A 23,269-nucleotide genomic window follows, 5' to 3' on the forward strand; every position below is an offset into this window, starting at 1 on the left:
CATACTAATTTAGAAATGCTTTAAGAACGTATAATCCTCCTGATGTTGTTGAAAAACAATTCCCAACATCCCTGAGTATTAATTATAGTAACTCTGGGATGAGTTTATTATTCAGCAATGTTTTTCCTTAGGGATTATGCACATTACAAATTGGTTTTTATTTTAGAGATTGCTATTATTAACAAAAGGTATCTTTCTTGACAATAGTTTTTTAAGAGGGGGCCATAATTTTCTTAATTTTTAAAAATAACTCCCTACAAGTTTAGATAGGTAGTGTCATAGCTATCAACTTTGACTTGAAGACTTCGCTTTATATGATATAGTACTGTGCATGGGTTTCTTTCATCAGTTTCTTTTGTGAAAAACAGAATTCTCCATAGCTAGTGGGGAAAAAAGTTGCCAGAGAAAGTAGCTATCTTTTAGTATTAAACAATAGCAAAACTATGAATTGCTCGTAGTAACATTTGATTATTTATTCACTACCTGAACATTAACTGAATGTACTGTACTATATACCTACACAGTCTATGTATGCTTTTCAGCCGTTAGTAAGCTGTGATCGCGTTTTGCTTGTTATCCTGGATCATCTTAGCCAAGAAGACCAACAGTCTAAGATACACAAATTATTCCATCTTATAATTAAGACAAAAATACTGCATTTAGTCATGAAGGCAATGCTATTATACTTCATACTCCTTCTTTAAACAAGTATGAAAGCATAATATTCTCACTGTTCAACAAATTGCTAGTCTTGGGTCCCACAAAACTTGTTACTGTAACTTTCTGAGTCCAACCGACTTGTTGGACAGAAGTCAGAAATATATTCAGTTTATTATGATAATTCACATACAGTAATACTTAAAAGAAGCCCATTACTGCTAAATCATACTGGCTTGATTAAATTTCACTTGCAGATCTAAAAATTTCCAAATCCCATTAATATACATTTCTCCCACATTCTTAAGTCAGGAGGTAAGCCAACACCCATTGAATTGCCCCACTTTGCCTCAGCATGAGTGATGTTGTAACTGCAAATATAAATTGGGAGAATTTCAGAAAAGGAACCCAGCATCATCTTTTGACAAGAAAAACAACTATCTATCAATGAGTAATTTTTGAAAGCCTTGATTAGGCATTTGGACAAGACAACTGTCTAGTGTCTCTTGCATTCCAAATTAAAATTATCGTGGAGGTCAGCCACCAGCAACTCTTTTATTCATTTAATCAATTCAGATGTTTATTCATTTCATAAACATTACTCTGGAAGGCTAACAAATTTTAAAACTAGACAAAGTAAACAATAACCAAAGACAAGGACAAACATCCTTATGGCCACCAAGGCAACTAGCAACCGGTCCATTTGGGTTCAACTAACCTGGCAAATACCATGCCTGCAAAAACAGCTAGGTTTTAAGGAAGATCAAAAGATCATCAAGTCCACAATAACCTAATGATGGGTGCTATGGTGTTCCAGACAGCAAGTACTATGACACAAAAGGCATGCTTCCTGATGGGTGATGATGAAAACATGAGTGACTATGAGTGACTACTTCCTGTTTCAGGAAAGGATACAACTGGCATTCAGAATGAAAGGGGATGAGGTAGGTTTGCAGCATATGTTTGCAGTTCATGGGAGCTGGACAGATCCTTGTCCCCAACTGTATCATTGCCGGCATCATTGCCAAATGTTGTAGAGTGTAGACTCTTTATATGGCAAGATTTGTATTGGGACAAGAGAAGAAACAATAGTTTCAGGCTGCCTCCACACCAAGTTTGGGATAAGCCAAAGGTGATGTTTATACCTCTTAGAAATGTCAATGGGTTTTCATACCACAATAAATGAAATGAGATGATGAGCCCTAAATCTGCTTGGAACTATGTTTCAGTTTCAGGTAAACGGTAGATATACAACTGTTCTTAGCAAATGTTGTCAGTATTGTTCCAATCCACCCTAAGAAAAACATCAGCACAAACCTTCACACCTAGACACACTTCAGATGTGTGGACTTCAACTTTCAAAATTCTCAGCAATAGTATAGCATAGTCTACCTCATATTTAAAGTTTGACATCTGAAGTTGAGGGAGTTTGCAGTCGAAAACCTAAAGCTATAACCAGGCTCATCTTTTCTAAACGGAGGCCTTCCAAATACATTGGAAATGTAACACCCAGAATTCTCAGATATAGCAGCTTGAACAACTATGCTGGCAGGGGAGGAATTCCATAAACCTAGTCAGTATTTCTTTTCAATGCTATCATTAATTCCCTTTGTGTGAGATGCCCTTAAATAATCAATCACATTCAAAGGTGAACCTGCCTGACATTCAGAATAAGATTTACTGGAAAATAAGACTAAATTGAGAAAAGCTACCAAATTTTTCTCTGGTTCCAATTCTCCTGTCCACTATATCTTACACCATGATTTTTTTTTTGTTTTTGGCAAGCAGGATATCTAGTATGTCATAAGAAGTGGAGAAAAATCCAGTAACCACAGCTGTGTACATGAAACAACTTTGGAGAAAATATATACCTACTCTTTAGAGCCGTATAATTTCTCTCCTTCAATAGTGGCAAATACATTTAGCAACAGCAAGAACATGAATCTGCAACTACAGGAAGAAAAGGTGCATATATCGTTTCCTTCTCAAATACCACTGTAAAATATGGTTCCTTTGAACTAGTATCAACTAGGTTTCTGCTAAAGTGAAGGTGACAGGTCCCCTTTCTTTATAAATTATATTCTAAATTTTCTTGACTTATATAGGAATCCACAGTTCCACACTAATAATCCATAAATCAAAGTTTCTATTGGCTCAAAATAAATAAGGTCTTAGAAACAATGCAATCCATATGGACTGATATAAGGATATTTCAGATTTCTGAGGAATTTCAATCCAGGTTTTTTTAGTACTTTGAAAACCTTATCAAAGCTTTTCTGGGCCAGAAGAATAGATTACCAAAGCATATATCTCAATGTATTATTACTAATCTAGATCTTCCTCATAGATTTGTCAATTTATTCAGTCCAATCTTCTGATCCATTCTACCTGCTAACATAACACAGTAGTCAAGAATGTTGTCTTCCCTATTAATTCCTATTTGGAACTAAGCATTGCAGCAAAATTTTATTCCGTAGAGCCGATATTAGATACAAAAAGCTCTAAATGAACTTGAACACTTTTTTAAAAAGTATTCACAGTAGCTTGGTCTGATGCAGTTCCTGCCAGTAAATCAAATCTGTTCAAAAGTAAAATAGGCAAGGGTCACTGAAATTCCCAAATTCTAATATCAAAAACACAATATTAATTATTTGCAAAATGAACTGTGCATTGTGACTATACCCTTGTATATAATACACTTTTGTTGTAACATTGGGTTACAGCCAAGAAAGAATGTTGTACCTAGAGTCTATGGGTAAGCCAGCTCTTTCAAAATCAAAAGCATAATGCCATCCCCTGGATTACAGCTATGCACGGGCCTTTCGTTTGAGATATTTGTGCTAGAAACTATTTACATATGACTGGATGTTGTGGCCCGCCAGCGGCCTGCGTGGATTGTTGCTGATCCCAACGAGGAGGCTGGTGTGGTGTCGCGCCAGCAGCCTGTACAGCCGGCGCTCGAGTCAGACAGCGAGGAGGCTGAAGAAGATGTGGTGCCAGAGGCAGAGATTCAGCCAGGGCCTTCAGAACCTCCAGAGGCTCCTTCAAGTGAAGAGGATGAAGTGGAGGAGCCTCTTCTCAATGCACGAGCACGCAGAGCTGCCAAAAGGCAGGAGTGGTTACTCAGGAGGAGGTCTCCTCGAGAGTAAGGCTTGGGGCTAATTGGCCACTCCCTTAGCCTATTTAAGTTTGCACACAGATTGTAAATGTTGCAGGAAACAACGCATGTTCCCTCACTGGTCATTGAATGTGGATTGTCTTTGCAAACCTGGCTTCTGGGCTTTCTGCCAACTCTCGTAAGACTTTATCTTATCTGTGGACTTTCTGGCATGTTGTTAAGGATGTTTTAATTAACAGCCTGCATTTGCAAAATACGGTGTTTTGAAGTAAACTGAGTTTTGTTTGGAGTTTTGTGTGTGCTACATTCTTCGGGTTCCGTAGCTGGGGCAGAACATTAGATGACTTTGGGAAGAACTCCTTTTGCTGCCTAGCAAAGCATGACTTTAACTGAAAGAGAGTTTCCCAAGAGCAACAAGCAAGTTCTAAAAACAAGCTCTGTAATGCAAGGATTCAAATATTCCAGCAGCTCCACCCACCTCCAGCATCCATCAGGAATGTGAGCAATCGTGTTGAAAAAGCAGAAGCCTGCAACAGAATTTAACACAGATGGCTAATGACAGGTTTCCACCGGTTAATTTCAAATTCTGCACAATTTCTTTCTCTCTTGCTTTTTTCCAGCCCTGCCCTCTTGATCAGTACTGGCAGAGACATCGTCACAATTTCCTAGCAAATTCTTCCAGGATCTTACAAACATATACAGGGAAAAATCTTTTTTCTAGTATAATTCATATGTACATATGCATTAAATTTATATCCCACCTTTCCTTCAGGAGCTCAAGGTAGTGTACATACCACTGTCTCCTACTTCTCCCACTCCAATTATGCAGAAGGGCAGAGCATTCTCTTGGCCTGAGAGAACATGATGGCCTAAACCTCCGAAGCAGTGGTGTCAAACTCGTGGCCCGCGGCCTGGATGCATCACGCACTGGCCACGCCCACCCCTGGTTTAGCGAAAGGGGGGGAAATCACAATATGTCACGTGACAACATGACGCCGTGAGTTTCACACCCCTGCTCCAAAGTGAGGGATCATTAGAAGCTGAGTCCTCCCCTTCCACTCCTAGTCCTATACTGGTACTTTAACCACTATACTACCTTGATTTGTCATTTTCAAAATGTGTGTGTGTGTGTGTGTGTGTGTGTGTGTGTGTATTGACTGAGTACATGCCATCAAGTTCTAATGACTCCTTTTATGTCTAGACTAGACATTTGATTATCCAATCATATGGCAGGGAGTTGAATGCCTTCTTGTAATCAATCCACACTACATTTAAGTTGGTCTTCTGTCTCTTAAAATTTTCCAATATCATCTTGTAACTTAGGAGCTGATCTTTTGTTCCTTTGCTGTTCGGTAGTTTCTTTGCTGCTCGGGTGTTAGCAGTCACCAGTTAGCAAACTAAAAGTTGTTGTTAAGTAGATATTGGCCTAGTGCTGCCTGGTGCTGCCTCTTTTGTTGGCTCTTTCAGTATCAGATAGGTTTTGCTACATGTTAGCCAAACTTCAATTTCACCTTCTTGCAGTATGATGTCAAACTGCTTGGCAATCTATAGATGTAAGTCAGACGTTTCAACCCAAAACTATGCAGTTCATCTTCACCTGGTGTTACCCAATTCTTGATCCTCCTTGCCCTTTCCTCCACCATTTCTGTTGTTATTACAAGTTTTTTCATTTCAGGTTCTGTGTTATTTTTAACTATCTCTTATTGGATTATTGTATGCCACCGAGAGTCACCATACTTTTTACCCTACCTACTGTATACTATGATATAGTAAAATATAATTTATCTACGTGCATACATATGCATATATGGAGTGGTGCAGTGGCCTAGAGGTGGAGCTCTCGCCTCACAATCAGGACACTGTGAGTTCCATCCTAGGTAGAGGCAGATATTTCTCTCTCTCTCGGCACACTGAGAATATATCTCCTGAACAAAACTCCGCATTGGAAACAGGAAGGGCATCCAGCCATTAAAACACTCTGTTAGTTCCATTCAGTTGCCCAGACTCCACCCCACAAGGGTGTCTGGGATTATGGGATCGTTAAAGAAGATGATGACGATACATATGCATATATGGAGAGAGAGGAGAGAGGAGAGGAGGGGAGGGAGGGAGGGAGGGAGGGAGGGAGGGAGGGAGGGAGTCAATTCAAAGTGGCAAACATTGTAGAACTCATCAGGGCAAAGCCATGTTTTTCTGGGTCACTTTTGCATTGTTGTTGACTTAATGCTTTGAGTTAGCAGGGAAGATGATTAATAAAGTGAACAACGAAAATGATATCTTGCACATCAAACACTAGGCAAGTGACAATGCCATATGATGCCTCTACAGGTGGAATCCTGCAGATTATATAGCAGATCTGCTTTCAAGGCATTTGCTATGAAATTCTCTCATTAATGTGTTTGCCAAAAGCCACTGCTGTAGTTTGCTGCAGTTCTTTAGAAGGAACATTAAATTAATTATTTAACAATGACTTTGTAATGTTATTTATATTCTTTATAATTCTGGAGAAGAAAACAGAGAAAAGGAGGAACTTTCATTGACAGCCATTTAAAAGTAAATATGAATATTTAAATAAATAAGTAGTGACATTTGATAATATCTTCTAAATGTAGGCTCCATTGAATTCAGTGTGGCTTACTCTCATGTAATAGAATATAGAAAATTATTTTTACTAAACCAACAAATTTTAAATTGTTGATTTAACTGTTTAAATTTTAAGAGCCTTGGTAGTACAGTGGTCTAAAGCACCCTGTTAGTAAGACCAGTTGCCTGCAATTACTGCAGGTTCGAATCTCGCCAGGCTCAAGGTTGACTCAGCCTTCCATCCTTTCTAAGGTAGGTAAATTGAGGACCCAGTTGTGGGGGCAATAAGCTGACTTTGTATAAATATACAAAAGGATGAAGGCTATTGCTTAGCACATTGTAAGCCGCCCTGAGTCTCCGGAGAAGGGCGGCATATAAATCAATTTTTTTTTAAAAAAAAATCCCTAACTATTCTATAACCAATTTTACTTCCCTTTTATCTTAGTTTGGATTCAGGAAATCTTATCATACCACCACCAACAAGCTTTAACAATGGTTAAAGTGTTATATATGATTTCATTATTACTGCCCGAGGTCTGTGGATATATGAGAAACTATATAAATGGGTTATAAACAAATAAAATGTTCCATCACCATCCTCACCTCCAAAAGGCTGTCTATCTTTATTATAAACAAAGGCTAATAAACTGTAATTTTTATACAGGGTTTATACATTACATTAAATTAATATCACTACAATTTAGCATGATATACAGTATAAACCCTGACAATATCTGTATCTAAAGGAATCATGATATACTCAGTTTTAGAAATCATTTGTGTTAAATTTCTATACTACTGCCATCTACTAGGGATTCCTGCTTGTTCATTAAAAATCAATATAAAATAAAAACGTGGGATATATAATTTTAAAAAAATATAAGGAAAAACATAGGAAACATATTGAAAATCTAAAGAGTTCTCTACTGTAGGTACCATATAAGAGAACTAGCAACAATTTAGAATATGTACATTTCACTGTATTTGAAAAGATTTTCAACGGTATTACATGCTGCTCTGATTTAAAATAAGCTGCACTTAATCACTTTAATTACTGGCTCCTGTTCTACCTACCCACTCAATTGCCCTATCCTTTAGCTCAATGTATCAACATAAACATTCAAGCCAGCTTAATAAATAGGATTTCTGAGTGGCATGTTTTTACAACACTACAATGCTCAGGAGATTACAGAGGTTGAAGTGATGCAATACTAAGTGATTATGCCACAAGAAAGCATACATATCTATTTTACCAGCATTATGCATTATTTTGACAATAGCCCAATAGCCCAAAAGACAATATCTTCTGTGATGACCATGGCCATGATTGAGAAAGTACCTGAGGGATATGCATATCTTAAGCAGATTTTTTTTTTATCCTGAAATAGCAGTCCCTAAAAACAGAAGGTTAAATTAAGTTAAAAGAGAAAAGATTTATGTGTTTTTTTCAGGGTTAGAATCATAGAATCATAGGGCTGGAAGGAGCTTAGAGGCCTTTTAATACCGCCTGCCCAAGACAGGAGCCCTTATACCATTCTAGACAAATGGTCCAATCTTTTCTTAAAAATCACCAGCAATGGAGCTCCCACAACTCCAGCTTTTCCATTGACTAATTGTTTATCAAAAAGTTTCTTGTTAGTTCCAGATTAGAGCTCCTTCTGACTAGCTTCAAACCATTGCTTCTTGTTCTGCCTTCAGGTACTTTAGAGAACAAATCAACCCCCTCTTCCCTGTGGCAGCCCTTCAAGTATTGGAAGATGTCTGTCATGTTGCCGTAAGCCTTCTCTTTGTTAGGTTAAACATACCTAGTTCCCTTAGCAGTTCATCCTACAGTTTAACCTCCAGATCTCCTATCATTTTTGTTGTTCTTCTCTGACTCTTTCTAGGGCTTCAGCATTTTTATTTTTATTTTTTTTGTATCATGGTGACCAAAACTGGAAGCAGTATTCCAGGTGTGGTTTTGCTAGTACAGTGTAAATTGATATTATCACTTCTTGTGTTCTTGATACTATCCCTCTGTTGATACAGCCGATGACTGCATTGGCTTAATTGGTTAACTGCATTGGTTAAACAACTAGCTGAACATAGAGTTAGTTCTAGTTCAATCTGGCCATATCTCAGTTCAAGACTGGATTTCAATTTAATATCAAGGAAACCATGTTATGAAGAAAAAGATAGACATTGAACCAAGATTCACAAACCCCACAGTAAAAGTAACTCTGGTTCATTATAATTCTTGGTGCCTGGGAGAATAGGGAGAAGGCCAATCCCAAGACGAAGGGACTGCAACAGTATTCATAAACAACCTTGGGAATACTCATTTCAAATAAGAAGCCTAATTGCTACTGTTTATGACACAATTAGCATATCAACAAGTTTAATCAGTGAAATACAGAACATGCATGAAGAAATCTATGATCCCTTAAGTAAGCCACCTTTTTTATTAAAGGTTTTTAAAACCTTTTCCCACTCATTTTCTTCATATAAGTAGAAGCATAAGTATCTTCTTGAAAATTTTTCTTGACAATGCCCAAATGTACAGTTTTTCCTCTCCATACAATACAGTACTATAAATAGTATCATATCTTGGATGAGAAGCGAAACATCTTCAAAGAAAAACCAGAAAGTCCAGTTGCCTCTTGGAAAATTACTTTTGGGACAACTATGTCCTGGATGACTGAAAATCTCCGTAGACATATCATTAATATACTATAAACAGAATCTTCAATTACAAATGTAACATATGATCCATACCCACTTTCAAATGCATACAAAGACAACATAATCAGAAACTAATTAAAATAGAGTTAAAAATTTCTTGGGAAGCTCAAGTCTCCAATATACAAGTTAAATGTCAAGTAATGTTTATGTTAAATCATTCTGAGTTTAAACAGAGGTTGGAAAACTGATTTATTTATTATACATACATTATTATTGAATATTTATATACCATATCCAACAATATAAACTTGTTTTGGTAATTTGTTATCAGTCTCCTTTAATGTAATTTGTTACCTTGCAATCTCCTAGAGATGCTCTATTAATTGGAAATGAATCTTTAGAGTTCTTAAATCTGAAAGCAGAATACAGAATCTTCTATTCATTAAAATATTATAAATAGTGCCAGATTTATACTTGCGTTTCCTAAAGTCCATTAGAGTCTAAAGAGTTATGGAAGTCTTTAAAGTACTTCATTTACTGACCAATTTCTTTTATAATTTTCCACCCATATCATATCAGATTTTGCTCAGTCTTATGATACTCATAAGGATAGCAAGAAAAATTGTGCTACAGTTTTTGAAGCCAAGATTGAAGGTATTGATTGTATATGTGGATTTTTTTTCTGAGAAGCGTTGTTCCATTTTGTTTCTTTCCTCTTCTCTCAAATATGTCTTTTTTAAAGTCTCCTATATATAACATATTATTAGCTTTTATTCCCTGTGGTTGATGTGGAAATATTCCCTGGCTGATAGATTTTCTATTTGGGAGACGCTCTGTAGGAAAAGCCATGCTTTTCTTCTAATTCTAAAATTTGTTGGATGATAAATTGAGGTAACAATCTCATATGACGTCTTTCATTATTACCTAATAGTCCCTCACTTACAATGGATACTTGTAGAGGCTCCAAAACATCTACATATTCTTTGGCAGTTCAGACTGATTTCTTAATCATATTCAAAACAGATCACAATCTCACTCCACCCTGAGATTTTACAGAACCTCAAAGTCACACATAGTTAAAGCAAATACACATTTTCTCCTTTAAAAAGGAGATAAGAAACAATGCTAGCAGAAATATGCATTTTAATGTTTATATACCAAATCAAGTCCCAAGAGACGAGTCTTTTAGCTTAGAGACAAACTTTCATCCCTAACATTCCCTTCGGTTTTTAGTAGGCAGCTGATATCATATCATTTTTGAAAATTATCAGTATCATTAGGTCAGTCATTTTTTATTATATAGTATCCTAAGCAGTAGGACCAAGTAGATTATTTTTCATGAAGAAATGAACTGACTATCTATCCCTGAACAACTGATAGCCATATCTTCACTTAATGAGTAACCCAGCCATTCTGTCTCATCCTAATTTACTTCACAGGGCTGCTGATAAAGTACATGTAACAGTAAAAAACGGACATATATTTGAATCATGAACTGAAACAGATTTTTACAATCAAAACAGCCATTCTTTTCAGCCTAGACATTCTATGCATCTGATTAATTTTAAAATGTGTCTGTCAGGAAAGATGTTATCAGATTCCTCCTGATTTTTTGCCACCATAGACTAACGTAGTTATCTTCTGGAATTTTATATACAACTAAACGTGGTGATGAATTCAGGTCTGACAAACCAATAAGTAGTTCTAAAGAGTGACCTACCGTGTGAGGGTTGTCATAGTAGATAGCGATAGAAGACAGCCTTGGAGAGACGCTGCAGCTCTCTGTAAAAAACCTTCCGGAGTCACCATAAGGCCCCACCTGGAATTTGTATGCCACAGTGATGTTGCCAATGGGGGGCAAACCAGCATTCACAATTACTTCTGTAAACAGTCCCGAATAAACAGCAAAACCGAAGATCGTCAGCAACAGAAGCAGCACCAATGCCACAAACAGTCCAATTAGAAGCCAGTCCGACATGACTTCTGATATATCCAATGTTCAGTTATCAACTAATGACAAGAAATGAGACCAAAGATTACTGAATGCAGATCCTCGTTGCTTTTCTCAATGTGCTAGGACTTACAGTGAAACGGAAGAGTTAAAAGGAATTCCTTCTTCCGTTACCTACAATTCAATGTACTCTTTATGAAACCTGCTTTGCTTATGAAGCCTTCCATGGAATAGGACTAAGATAGTCCCTCTTTCTATATTTTTTAATTTAACCCATCTGATCTGGCAAGGATATGTTCCTGATCCCACCAATTAAAGTATGCCATCTAGTGCAGAGGTTTCCAATCTTGGCAACCAGCTGGCTGAGGAACTCTGGGACTTGAAGTCCATAAGTCTTAAAGTTGCTAAGATTGGAGACCCCTGATCTAGTGGGACACAGGAAGATGCCTTCTCTGTTTCAGTATCTGTCTTTTGGAACCCCATTCCACCCATCCAAAATTAGATTGGACCAATCCTGCTGGCCTTTCTGAAGACTCTTAAGACTCCACTCTTCTCACAAGCATGGAGGTCAGAAGACAAAACTCATGAGGTGTTGCTACTTTGATGTGACAAGAACTATTAATTCTTTGAGCAAGGAAATAATTAAAAGAATTAGTAAACAACAATAGACAAATCTGTACTCTATTTATAGCAATACACTGCTGTTGTGTTGTCTGTGAACATTAACATCTGAATTAGTTTTCTGTTTGCTTGTTTTGTGTATTTAACCGGGGCAAGGAAGAAAGTTTGAAATAATATGGTCAACATTTTTGGTATTGCTCTGTTTATAACATAATTTTCCAGTAATTTTTTCTTTTTTTCTTTTTATTAACATAATTGTTTTGAAATTATTACTGCTTCTTTAATATGAAACTCATTTTAACAAACATTTGTGGACAGCAATTGTCAGTTACTTCTAATTCTCTGTTAAATTAAAAACATATCATTGCAGCAATTTATATTATTTATTTAATGATGCCACTACACAAATGACAAATCCCTTTAGTTGCCATAAAATTAAGATTAAAATTAGCATAATTTTAGCAGCTAGGTAAGGAGTATTTCAGATACAACAGTTACCCATTGCTTCCAAAGTCCTTATTGGTAGGTCAGTTAAATCAAAGTTTAATTGAATTGTTTATTAGTATTATTATTTATATTTTTCAACTGCCAAGCAACCAATAAAGCAAATATTTCCTTGAAAAAATGTCAAAATAATATTATATTAAGTAAAAATGTGGTGCTGTTCTTCTAGATTTATACATAAATAGCTTCCAAACATACAGGACTCCTAATGAATTGAACATTTGTTATTATATATTCCTAATTTTCAAAATCTTCACGGTAAAGCTCAGAAATATTATAACATCAAAAAATTACTTATAAGTTTCAAGACTTTGTTATAATTCCTAACAAACTGATTTGAAATAGCTAATTGTTAACATAAATAAAGTTACCAAGTGTTGTTTAATTGTTGCATCAGTGAGCCTTTAAATATGAATTTCTCTCGATTCAGCTCACCTCTGTTCTTCCCATTTCCCATTTTACGTCAGGAGTTGGAACTCCCTTAAGCTTTTCTATCCCATTAGTGTACTATTGGGACAGGCAATACAATGCCCTCAGATGTTTCAGATTTCATTAGCTCCAGCCAGTATTGCTGATAGGATTATAGGAATCGTCATCCAAAATACTTGGAGAACATTGGAATTCCAACTCTTGTAACTCCAATTTCAAAGAGTCAAACTACATATTAAATTGATAAGATGTATGGAACCCAACATTAGTGCCATTTCTTTACCTACCAAAATAATAATTCATGATGTGACAATCTGGATAGTGATACAGCATTGCAAAGGTATAAGATTTCTAATTCAAATCCTATCAACTCAGATATATATTGCAAATCATACCATTCTTCAACCTGTTTTTATCCCTGCAAGATTCCAGGTGTTATGTTTATAGTTTGGGGCACATAAGTGGAATCCTACAGAAAAGCAATTAGAGTGAGAGTTCGAAATAAATCAAACATACATGTTTCTTTCTCCAAACTGTCCTCTCCAAAGCAATCTTCCTAAAAAAAAAAGAATGAAAAAGTAGTTACATTAACTTGCAAAATTCTAAAGTAAAGATTCTAAAACAGTAAAAAAAAAAAGATTTATGTCACCCAGAATTTCAAATGCCAATTGAAATGTGTGTGCATAAAAATGTATAAACTTAACATTGATTTCATTTCTTCAGATTAACAGATTGCCTAACTCACTGTACATTGTTTGAGAGCATCTAACAACCAACACATTTAACTAACTCTAATATTTTCCCAATTTCATTTAAATGAACGGCATATTTTGCAGGCAGCAAAGGATTTGCATCTACATGAAAGCTGGCATGATTATTTGAGAGTGATTCGCACAATTGTTGGACAAATCATGAATATAGAAAAATGCCTGGGAAAAAAACCCTGCATGTAATGAATCAACCACTACCCGAAGGCCAAATAATTCATGAGGCAGCAATACACACAACTGACTTTTTATTGATGGATGACACCATGAATTAACCTATCTTTAAAGTACGTCTGGATAAAGTTATCACTCAATATAGTTCTTAGGCTCAAGAGAGGTATCAATACGATATTGAATCTCAAAGCAATCGGGCATAATTGTGGCAAGATGGGTGACAAATAAATATGATAAATAGATAGATAGATAGAGAGAGAGAGAGAGAGAGAGAGAGAGAGAGAGAGAGAGAGAGAGAGAGATAGAACATTATTTCTTGAAGCTGAGATTTGTCCACTGTTTCATTCTTTTTTCAGAAATTTCATAATTTAAGACAAACACTTCTTCAATAAACACATTGGTCTTACCTGAAGAATATCACAAGATCTTCTGATTCAATATTTGCTTTCTGGGGAAAAAAAAACAAAAGTTTACTGATATAGCCTGATTTCATAATTTCAAATTTTACATTAGAACATCACGGCTCTATAATATTTCACTGTTGTAAGCAAAAGATCCAGTAAGAATAGAAATCGAGAAGCATTCCTCCTATAAACGAATCTCTACCTGGGAGGATGGGAAGAAATCACATATGCTCATACCAAGAGGATGAAAATTATGCCTATGGGAGAGTTCCTGTTCACAGTGATGGGGAGAGGAGAGTTTAGAAAGGAAAGAGATTATAGTATATTCTTTCAAGCCATAATCTCAAATCACTGCTGATTCACCCAATGTGGATGAAACCAGAGGTATTCAAAAATAGTTCAGGTAAGCAAATGATGAAAGATATTGTAACAAAACACAAGACATGCTCCACCCTGTTTTGTTTGTGCATTGTGATATCACATGCATATACAAAAAGGGTGGAGCTTGCACAATGCTGCTTGCATCATTTTATTGAAAGAATCAAAACCTGTAAATTCCTCTGAATGGAATATGGTAGGTTGTTATCAAGGACAGGCATACTGGCTAGAACAAGTAGAGGTGAGTACAGTCTTAACTGTATCTTCCAAGTAAAAGCTACAACTTGGTAATGATAGGAACCTTCATCAGGAAGCAGCCCAAACCCAAAAGAATTCTATTTGGTTTCCCAGTAGATTTGATTATTATTTATTTAGGACACTTTTTATGCTATTCCATAAACAGTTTCTGGGCAGCTTCTGCTTCCCCTCCATAAAAACCTTCATAAAAATTTAGTCAGAGGCTATAGAACTTGAAAACATACAAAAATTCAACAAACAAATCTCAGTACACAGGGGAAAAAAACTTTCTCTGGAAAGCCCTCTAGGATGGTAGTAAACAGGATTCTCTAGAAAGTGTTCAAAAACTGGTTGTTTCAACTTAAAAATATCTCTCCTTTGTAATTACTAGAGCTATTAGGTACTATTTTAAAGCTTCAAAAAAAAATTAAAAAGAGAAGTCCTTTGACACTGAGCATAAGCACATCTCCCTATTATTCATTAGTGTAGCCCATACTGTAAGGCACACTTGGGATAAACAGTGCAATTGCTTTAAATGTTGCACTAACTTTTGAAATCTGAAATTTTAAAAATTCAACTTTTGAGGCAGCAGGGTTGTTTTTTAGGGTCATACAGAAGCCCAGGGATATGGAGGAAAGAACAGCTTTAACAGAGGTGTGTTCTGCTCATACAACTGTGATGCCGAACCTATGGCATGCGTGCCACAAGTGGCACATGGAGCCATATCAGTGGGCATGTGAGCTCAGCTCCGGCAGGCATGCGCATGCCAATCAGCTGATTTTTGGGCCTTCTGGGCCCACCAGAAGTAGGGAAACAGGCTGTTTCCGGCCTCCGAAGGGCCTCCAGGCAGGTGGGGATGGCCGTTTTTGCCCTCCCCAGGCTCCTAGAGAGGCTCTGGAGCCTGGGGAGAGCAAAAAACGAGCCTACCAGGCCAACCGTGCCATCACGTGCCAGAAGCAGGGGGAGCATGAGGGGGCACGCACACATGTGTGGGGGACAGGGCGCTTATAAGTATGGCTGTGGGCACACACGCGCGACCACCCACCCTGTGCTCCCCCATTTTTGGCACGCGATGGCAAAAAGGTTAGCCATCACTGTCATAGAAGGTCCAAATCATTGAAAACAGAATTGTTTTTAAAGTGGGAACATTCTAATAATTATCCACTTTACTTCAAAACAGAGAGCGACTCTGGAGCACAGCCTTTAAGGGACACATTACAATCTCCTAAACTGATGGAAGAAAGCATATTTCAAAGCAACCTGATTTAAGCCACATTGAACAGCTGACAAGCGACTGGCAAGCCAATTGATAAGCTAGCAATTCTAATTTTGACGAATAGCAAATTCAACTATTTTAAAGAAGACTCCAAATACAAGACTTTACAATAACTGAAGCAAGAAAATATCGGAAAATCTAGGCAAGCGTGACCCAACAACTCATTCTACACCTACCAAATCTGGGCTGCAAAAATGCAGATGACTACCAAATGGCGGCACAGAATTAGAGCCTTCTCTATCTCTTTGTTGATACTCTAATGCAGGGGTGTCAAACTCAAGACGTCATGGTGGCATCACGTGACATATTGGGACTTTTTTTCCCTTTGCTAAACTGGATGTGGACATGGCCAGTGCGTGACGCATCCGGCCTTTGGGCCAGTAGTTTGACAGCCCTGATCTAATAATTATCTGGATTTGTAGCCCAGATCTAGATGCTCTACCTCAATTGGGCAAATGATTCAGCTGGAAAAAGTCCTTCAAGTGAACTACTGACAGTGGCAGATCAATAAAAATGCTTGATTGTAAACCAAATCTTTTAGCAATAATGCTATCTTCCAAAGTGATATTCACTCTCACAAAGCATTTACAATCCACCCTTCCTCTCCTGTAACGTCAATGAAGACTCTGTGTAGGAGATAAAGAGAGAGTTGAGTTTCTTAAAGCCTTTCCCTATTCACCAATTTCTCCCGCAGTCATTTTTGAATGTTTTGTTCCCAATTAAGCTCCAAACCCATAAAATTCTAACTTTATTTAGAAAATTGGGTAGTATTATTTATATGTGCCTATTTGTTCATACAGCTTTCAAAGCAGCCTAAAGCAATAAATTTTTAAAATGTAAGATTTTAAAAAAATTAAGAACTGATTAATTCCGTAATGTTGACCATTCCCACAAAACCAACCATGGTATTCTATATCCAAGGCCAAGAAAGAACACTTGTACCCAGAAGGCAGGTTCCTAAGTATGGTCACATTCCAAACCAGGGAGGAAAAATAAATCAGATGCACATTCAACAGGTATAGAGGTATCTACCTTTCCTGAATTGCCTTCAGTGTATTTGGATACCTCTGCAAATTTGAATCCCATTGCATATCTAAACAGCAAATGGGGGCAGGCATATATAAAAACACAACCAATTTAAACCAATGGTTCCAGACTCAGAAATAGTAAAAAAGTTGTCCATGCAAAGATCTCCTATATAAAAACATAGGCTAGTAAAATTAAAATGAGAAGTAATGTCCACTCTTCCCTGTTCTTTTGTTTTCATTCCTGGAAAATCCAGGCCACACATAAGCACAAGATGACTTTATATCTCTATAATCCAGCATCCTGTTTATCCCATTGCAAGTGGCTTATTACATGACTCTAGGATACCCAGAAGCAAGACATTAAAAAAATGCTAAAGGAAGTACTGGAAATTGCATATTTTTTCCCTTAAGTTAGCTGTATTTATATTGTAATTACAAGTACATCAGCCCATATTATAAGATTACATTTAAAGGTTACACCTGAGTATGTTTAATTAAGAGTATGCATGATTAAACTCGAGGTTATTTCTGGGTAAACACGATCTATATAACACAGTCAAGTTTTGCATTTAAGTGGTGGCTTCAAACATTCAAAAACGTCTAAAATGGGAAACAGTTAAGTATAGAGCTATACTCTGGGGATCATTTAATATCTTTATAAGTGACAAGAATAGCACTGGCTTCAAACTTGTTCCCTAGATCTTAACCAAAGTAAAATGGCACTACTGCCCCACATAGCATACTTCCAATATTATTATTCTTTGCACAGTTGCCCAAGCTGTGTTTGCTGACTTCATCTGGCCTCAGAAGTTTGGTAGGGTCAGATCACGTTACCTAGACGGGAAGCTACCAGGAAATATCACTACTATTGGCCAGATTGGAAAGTTAAAAACATCCTAGATGTAGGCAATCTAGGATGCCTCCATATTATTCTGAAGAAAACAATATGGATTGTTAATTAAGATACTAGATGTGGAGCCCAATTTGAAAGTAATTTAATTTTACTGTCATAGACAATAATGTCATAGATATCATGCCATAAATCATCCATTGGAATATCAGGAATTGCTGCTTCGCCTATCCTGCTCTTCTGAACTTAACAGTGTCTTCTCCCTTTTAACCAACTAAATCTACCTAGGGATGAAGAGAGACAGTTACTTCTTAAACAGCAAAGCAAATAGCCGCATTTCTCTAATTTACATTGAAGTTATACCTTCCAAGAACTCAAAATTATTTCAAACATGTAAGATTTCAAAAAAATATTTGAGCAAGAGACAGCAAGGAACTGTTTATGTGGGACAAGTTTAGGCTCCCATTTCTCTATTCACAATATAGGGGAGAACATTAAGCCCTTCTTTGGGCTCTGGGCAATGCCACCTGACTTAATTAGGATAAGTGCAGAAACATATTCTCAGGGTATTTGGGACAAGATCCTACTCCGGTTTGCATTTTACACAAAATATTTAAATAACCTCAGTCAATACCTGTTTTGAGAAATGATGCACCATTTAAACATGGCAAAAGGATATACAATACAACCATTTGTTTAGTAACGTAGAGTTACAAAGGACCTGAAAAAAGTGACTTATGACCGTTTTTCACATTTATTACCACTGTAGCATCACTATTGTCACGTGACCAAAATTCAGATGCTTGGCAACTGGCATGTATTTATGACAGTTGCAGTGTCCCAGGGTCTTGTGATCAACTTTGTGACCTTCTGACAAGCAAAATCAGAGGAAGCCAGATTCACTTGACAATCATGTCACTAGAATGGAATAGGAATAGAATTTTTATTGGCCAAGTGTGATTGGACACACAAGAAATTTGTCTTGGTGCATACGCTCTCAGTGTACATAAAAGGAAAGATACATTCGTCCATGAATCATAAGGTACAACACTTAATGATAGTCATAGAGAACAAATAAGCCATCAAATCATATTAGGAAACAGTCAATATAAATCATAAAGATACAAGCAACAAAGTTACAGTCATACAGTCATTAGTGGAAGGAAATGGGTGATAGGGACGATGAGATTAATAGTAATGCAGATTTAGTAAATAGTTTGACTAACTAAATAACTGCAGTGATTCACTTAACAACTGTGGCAAGAAAGGTCATAAAATGGGAAAATTAATTTCACAACTGTCTTGTTTACCAATGGAAATTTTGGGCTCAATTGTGACTGTAAAACAAGGACTACCTGGATCTAAGCTTGTTTGGTGGTGGGTGGGGGGAATCATAAATTAAATTTAAGGCCTTACAGGATGCAAAGAAAAAAAGGAGGATTAGGACATGACCTGAGATTTGGATGGCATGGTTATCTAGTTCGACAAAATCAATGTAAATTATTTCAAAAATAATTATATTAGATATGTCATACTGAGAATATGAAATAGATGCAAATCCAGGTTATGCCTCAAAACACTTTTGTGGTTTTCAGCACAAAAAGTATTTTATACATGAGAAATAATAGGCAATCACAAATAGTTAACTTATTATAAGATATTAGAATTTTGTCAAGGGAAATGTAAAATAAAATTAAGAGAACTGGTGGCAGAGAAATATAGTTATCAATTATTCTTTTATTTGTATACAGTTATTAGAAAGATTTAAAGTAGATTAAAAAATAGTTTTAAGCACTGTAAGACTGAGTTTGAAATGAAATAGTGTACAAATTATGAACATGTAATTGCTAAAAGGTATTAAATTTTATTGAAATTTGAAGCAGAAGAACAAGTGAAAGAATGTATGAAAAATGAGGACCCAGATTGTTGGGAGCAATATGCTATTTAGTATACTGTCTTTGGTGTAAGCCGCCCAGAGTCCTCGGAGAGTGGGTGGCATAGAAATATGAATAATAAATAAATAAAATGGGTTAAAATTTGTTATAATATACAGAGAAAATATATAGTTGAAAGGATTGAAATTTGTATTATGTTATAATCTTAAAGATAATGTTTATACAATGATGTATGGTTGGTATATGTCACCAGAAAAAATGTCTGAAATGTATAAAGGTACTTCAAATTTATCCTGAACATATGAACTACAGGGACACTTTATCATGTTAGGTAGACATCTAAAAAAGCAAGAAAATTTTGAATTCCAATACATATATTGATTCAGAGGATTTTTAAGTTTTATGTAAAATTGAAACCAGACGTCTTTCTTTTCGAACTGATGGATAAAAAAATTGGAAAAAAGTTATGGAACTTTGATTTTGTATAAGATTACTGCAGCAGATTATCGCATGCACAAAAATGGAAAGATTCAGCATTATTTACAATTGGAAATGACTGGTAAAGATGATGGATGGATGAGATGGCCAAATTGATTTATTTGATTAGAGAAAAGACAATCATCTACATTTATTGCTGGAAACCCTTATGGACTTTTTGCAGAAAACAGAAAAAAATGAACATGATTTGACTATTAGGCAGGATATAGAAAGAAGAGAGACATGTTATAACTTTAGAGAAAGAGAAAAATTTATAATTGTACAGTATTTATAATTGGTGTAAATAAGGTAGTAAGCCATTTCTTTTCCTGCCGTGACAAGAATGGCAGGATGCCATTTCACACAATTAAGTATATAAAAATAGGTAAAATACTAGTTTTTTAAATTATAGTTCTAATTCCAGTGTGATATATTATATAAATTGCCTTTCTTTAAATAATATAAAGTTTGTACTATGGTAACTCCCATGTGTATTTATTCTTCCAGTGTTTATTTTTAATTCTTAAACCTGTGAAGCGAAAATCAGAGGCACAGAGGATAATCTCTAAACATACTATCTTCCACATATACCAAGAGGAAAAATCTTACTTTATGAAAAAAATGAAACAGACAAAATTATTACAACATGGAAGTGTTGCTTTTCTTGGCTACTTGAAAATGAAAATTACAAAACCATGTTCATCTTTTTTCTCTTCAATGAGCTGTTTTGTCTCTCCCAAAACAGTCTGTTTATTTTACCAACATTCTACTTCCTGGTTCACGTGTACCGGCTTGATGAGATCATCATGCTCGTGCACAGTTTCCAAGGCCAGAATCTACATTTACAATTACTCCTTAAAGAACTAGGGTTGCTTTTAATGAAACCTCTGAAATATGCTTTCTTTACCAGCAATTTCACTAACAGGTGAACACGTTATTTTGGAAAAATAGAAAAATCAAATATCTGGTATTTGCAGAGACTTGCGTGAAAAGAGAGGGGTTTTTTTCCTTTTTTATTCTGTTTGTAATGTTCCCAATGCTCAGTGTAATCATATATTTCTGTCACGGCAACTGCTGGTAAAGACAACTATCAGAATGGAATGAGTCTTTGGGACAAGTCCAAAATATGATCCAAACAGCAAGTCTGGTTAAAAGCCAGTTCAGTAGCTGTCACTCACTTGTCTTTCCTATCCAAACATTTTTCCATCCAAGCGTAATCTATGGTTTTAAATGCAGTTACAATCATATTCCTAAAGCCATAAACTACTAAACCACAGAAAAGTAAGAAAGGAGTCATTTGAATTATGTTACTTCAACTACCGGTAAATCCTCCCTGCATCTAAAGCTCACTGTATTTGAAATTGTGCAATGTTTACTCATCTTTCAACATTTCATCTCAGTGTGGCAAGGGAATGAGAAACTTAGTATTTAAATCAAACCAATGTTTTCATTCTATATCCTCCAAAGAAAAGTTCTAGACTACAGCATGAAGAAAAGGCTTAAAAAGAAACCAAAATGTTAAAAAACAATGAGAATTACTAATGATGAATAGATATACAATAGGGTGAGATTAGGCATATCATCAAATTAAAGCTACATATATACACATAATAAAGTCAGATCAACTGAACTAAAAATAATTTATATATCCAAGTAAGCATGCAAAAATAAATTAGGTAAACAGATGCCTGAATAAAGTTTTAGATTGACAGTGAAGCTGGGATGTTAATTTGTTTCAGAATTAAAGTTGCTTAGGTCTCTTTCTGGAAAAATTCTATTCCTCTACCAGATTTACGACTACCAGAATTTCAGGTACAAATGTTTTATCAGGATGTAAATAAGATAACAATTTACATTTTAAAAGGTTCTGTATTACTGCTTGTTATGTTGCTATGTTATGAAAAGCACAGGAACCTACTACGTATTAATAGAATGCAAACTATTGCTTACATGCATCGCTTGCATACATTAATGATATTATAATAGTATCCTACAAAAATACAAAACTGTTCATAAATAAAGATCGGGGAATCACACAAGTTAATAAGACCAAAACTGAAAACCAGAGGTTTCCTCCTCATTCGCATATCATTTCTTTAGTCTTTCCTACAGATGGTCTACCGTAAAAATAAACTCAAGGTTGGTAAACTATTGGGGCTTTGTTTGCTTGCTTGCGTGTTTTCCTTCTAAGAAAAGTTCTCATCCCAGACCTTGATCCCTTGCTTCCATAATATCCAAATGTCTTCTGATCTCTAAAGCAGCCAGGCCCAAGATGTGAATCTCTCCCTCAGCAACATTGAGGAAAAGTGACAGCCAACTATTTCTGCTCCCCCTACAACCTGATAGTCCCAGCTGGGCTACTGTTGATATCCAGGCAAAGGGACTCCAGCCCCTCTTGCCTCTTCCTCCAACACCCCCCACCCTTCACCCCAAGGCTCCCTTTTCCTCTCTACAACCCCCCCCCCCGCTGATCCCACCCATCCCGGGAACCCACAAGACCATCTGCTCATAGGACTATCCGCCCCTCGGATGCCCAGGGGTCGCTCCCGCCCCCCATTCCCCCCCACCTCCTGTCTGTCAACCTTCGATGCCCACCACCTCGCTCCAAGGATCGGGGAGAGGAGGCAGCCCCGCCAGGCCGACCGACCCTCCAAGCCCCACTTCCCTTCCGCCCAGCAGCGACCATTTGACACCTAAGCAGACACCCATAAGCCACCCACCCACGATCAACTTGGGACCACCACCTGCTCCTTCAGGGTTCCCCCTTCTCCTTCCCCTGCGTTGCAGGATCCAGCCGCCGGGATCGCCTCCCTCCCTCCCACCCGCCCCTCCGACTCACCCCCTCCCTTCCCGTCACAGCGATGGGCAGCAGAGCCGCTTCGGCGAGCGAGTGGCAGCTTCCCGGCTCAAGTCTCGAGGCTGAGTAGGCTCCGCGCGGGGACGCGCCTGGCTAGGCGGCCGCCGCCGCCGCCGCCAAGCGCGTCCCCGCCCACCGCGCCGTGCACGTGCCCTGGCGGGAGCGCGCCACAAGGGACTGAGCCGCCAGGGAGGCTCCGACAGCCGCTTTGCCGAGTTGGGTTGGGAGGGGAGAGCGGGAAGTGGCAATGCGGACTGAGCTCGGTGGAGAAGGCCTCCTGCCTCTTCTGCCTACGTGGACCAGGGCGACGAGCACGTGGGGGCCGGTGAAAAGGCGGTCTGTCTGGGCCCCGCTCGGCTGGGTTTACAGCATTTTTCCGTGACTTTTTAGCTGACGCTTTCC

General features: G+C 37.2%; 1 protein-coding gene across 3 annotated transcripts in view; it reads right to left on the reverse strand.

Moving 5' to 3' along the window:
- Window positions 1–22,926, reverse strand: part of TEX264 (testis expressed 264, ER-phagy receptor) — a 177,418-nt gene extending 154,492 nt beyond the window's left edge. Inside the window, exons 1-4 of one of the 3 annotated variants that reach the window (XM_070933707.1) lie at window positions 22,850–22,926; window positions 13,873–13,913; window positions 13,041–13,076; window positions 10,740–11,029 (exon numbers count right to left, since the gene is read on the reverse strand). In XM_070933707.1, coding sequence (XP_070789808.1) covers window positions 10,740–10,997 — 258 coding nt within the window. In that variant the 5' untranslated portion in view covers window positions 10,998–11,029; window positions 13,041–13,076; window positions 13,873–13,913; window positions 22,850–22,926. Of the gene's footprint in view, window positions 1–10,739; window positions 11,030–13,040; window positions 13,081–13,872; window positions 13,914–22,754; window positions 22,813–22,849 lie in introns of those variants that run through there. The other 2 variants (XM_070933705.1, XM_070933706.1) reach the window with 2 other exon arrangements.
- Between the last annotated feature and the right edge of the window lie 343 nt (window positions 22,927–23,269).

The sequence above is a fragment of the Pituophis catenifer genome, unplaced genomic scaffold (genome assembly GCF_029215685.1).
Source record: "Pituophis catenifer annectens isolate HBS135680 unplaced genomic scaffold, rPitCat1.0.hap2 SCAF_2, whole genome shotgun sequence".
NCBI classification, from domain to species: Eukaryota; Metazoa; Chordata; class Lepidosauria; order Squamata; family Colubridae; genus Pituophis; species Pituophis catenifer.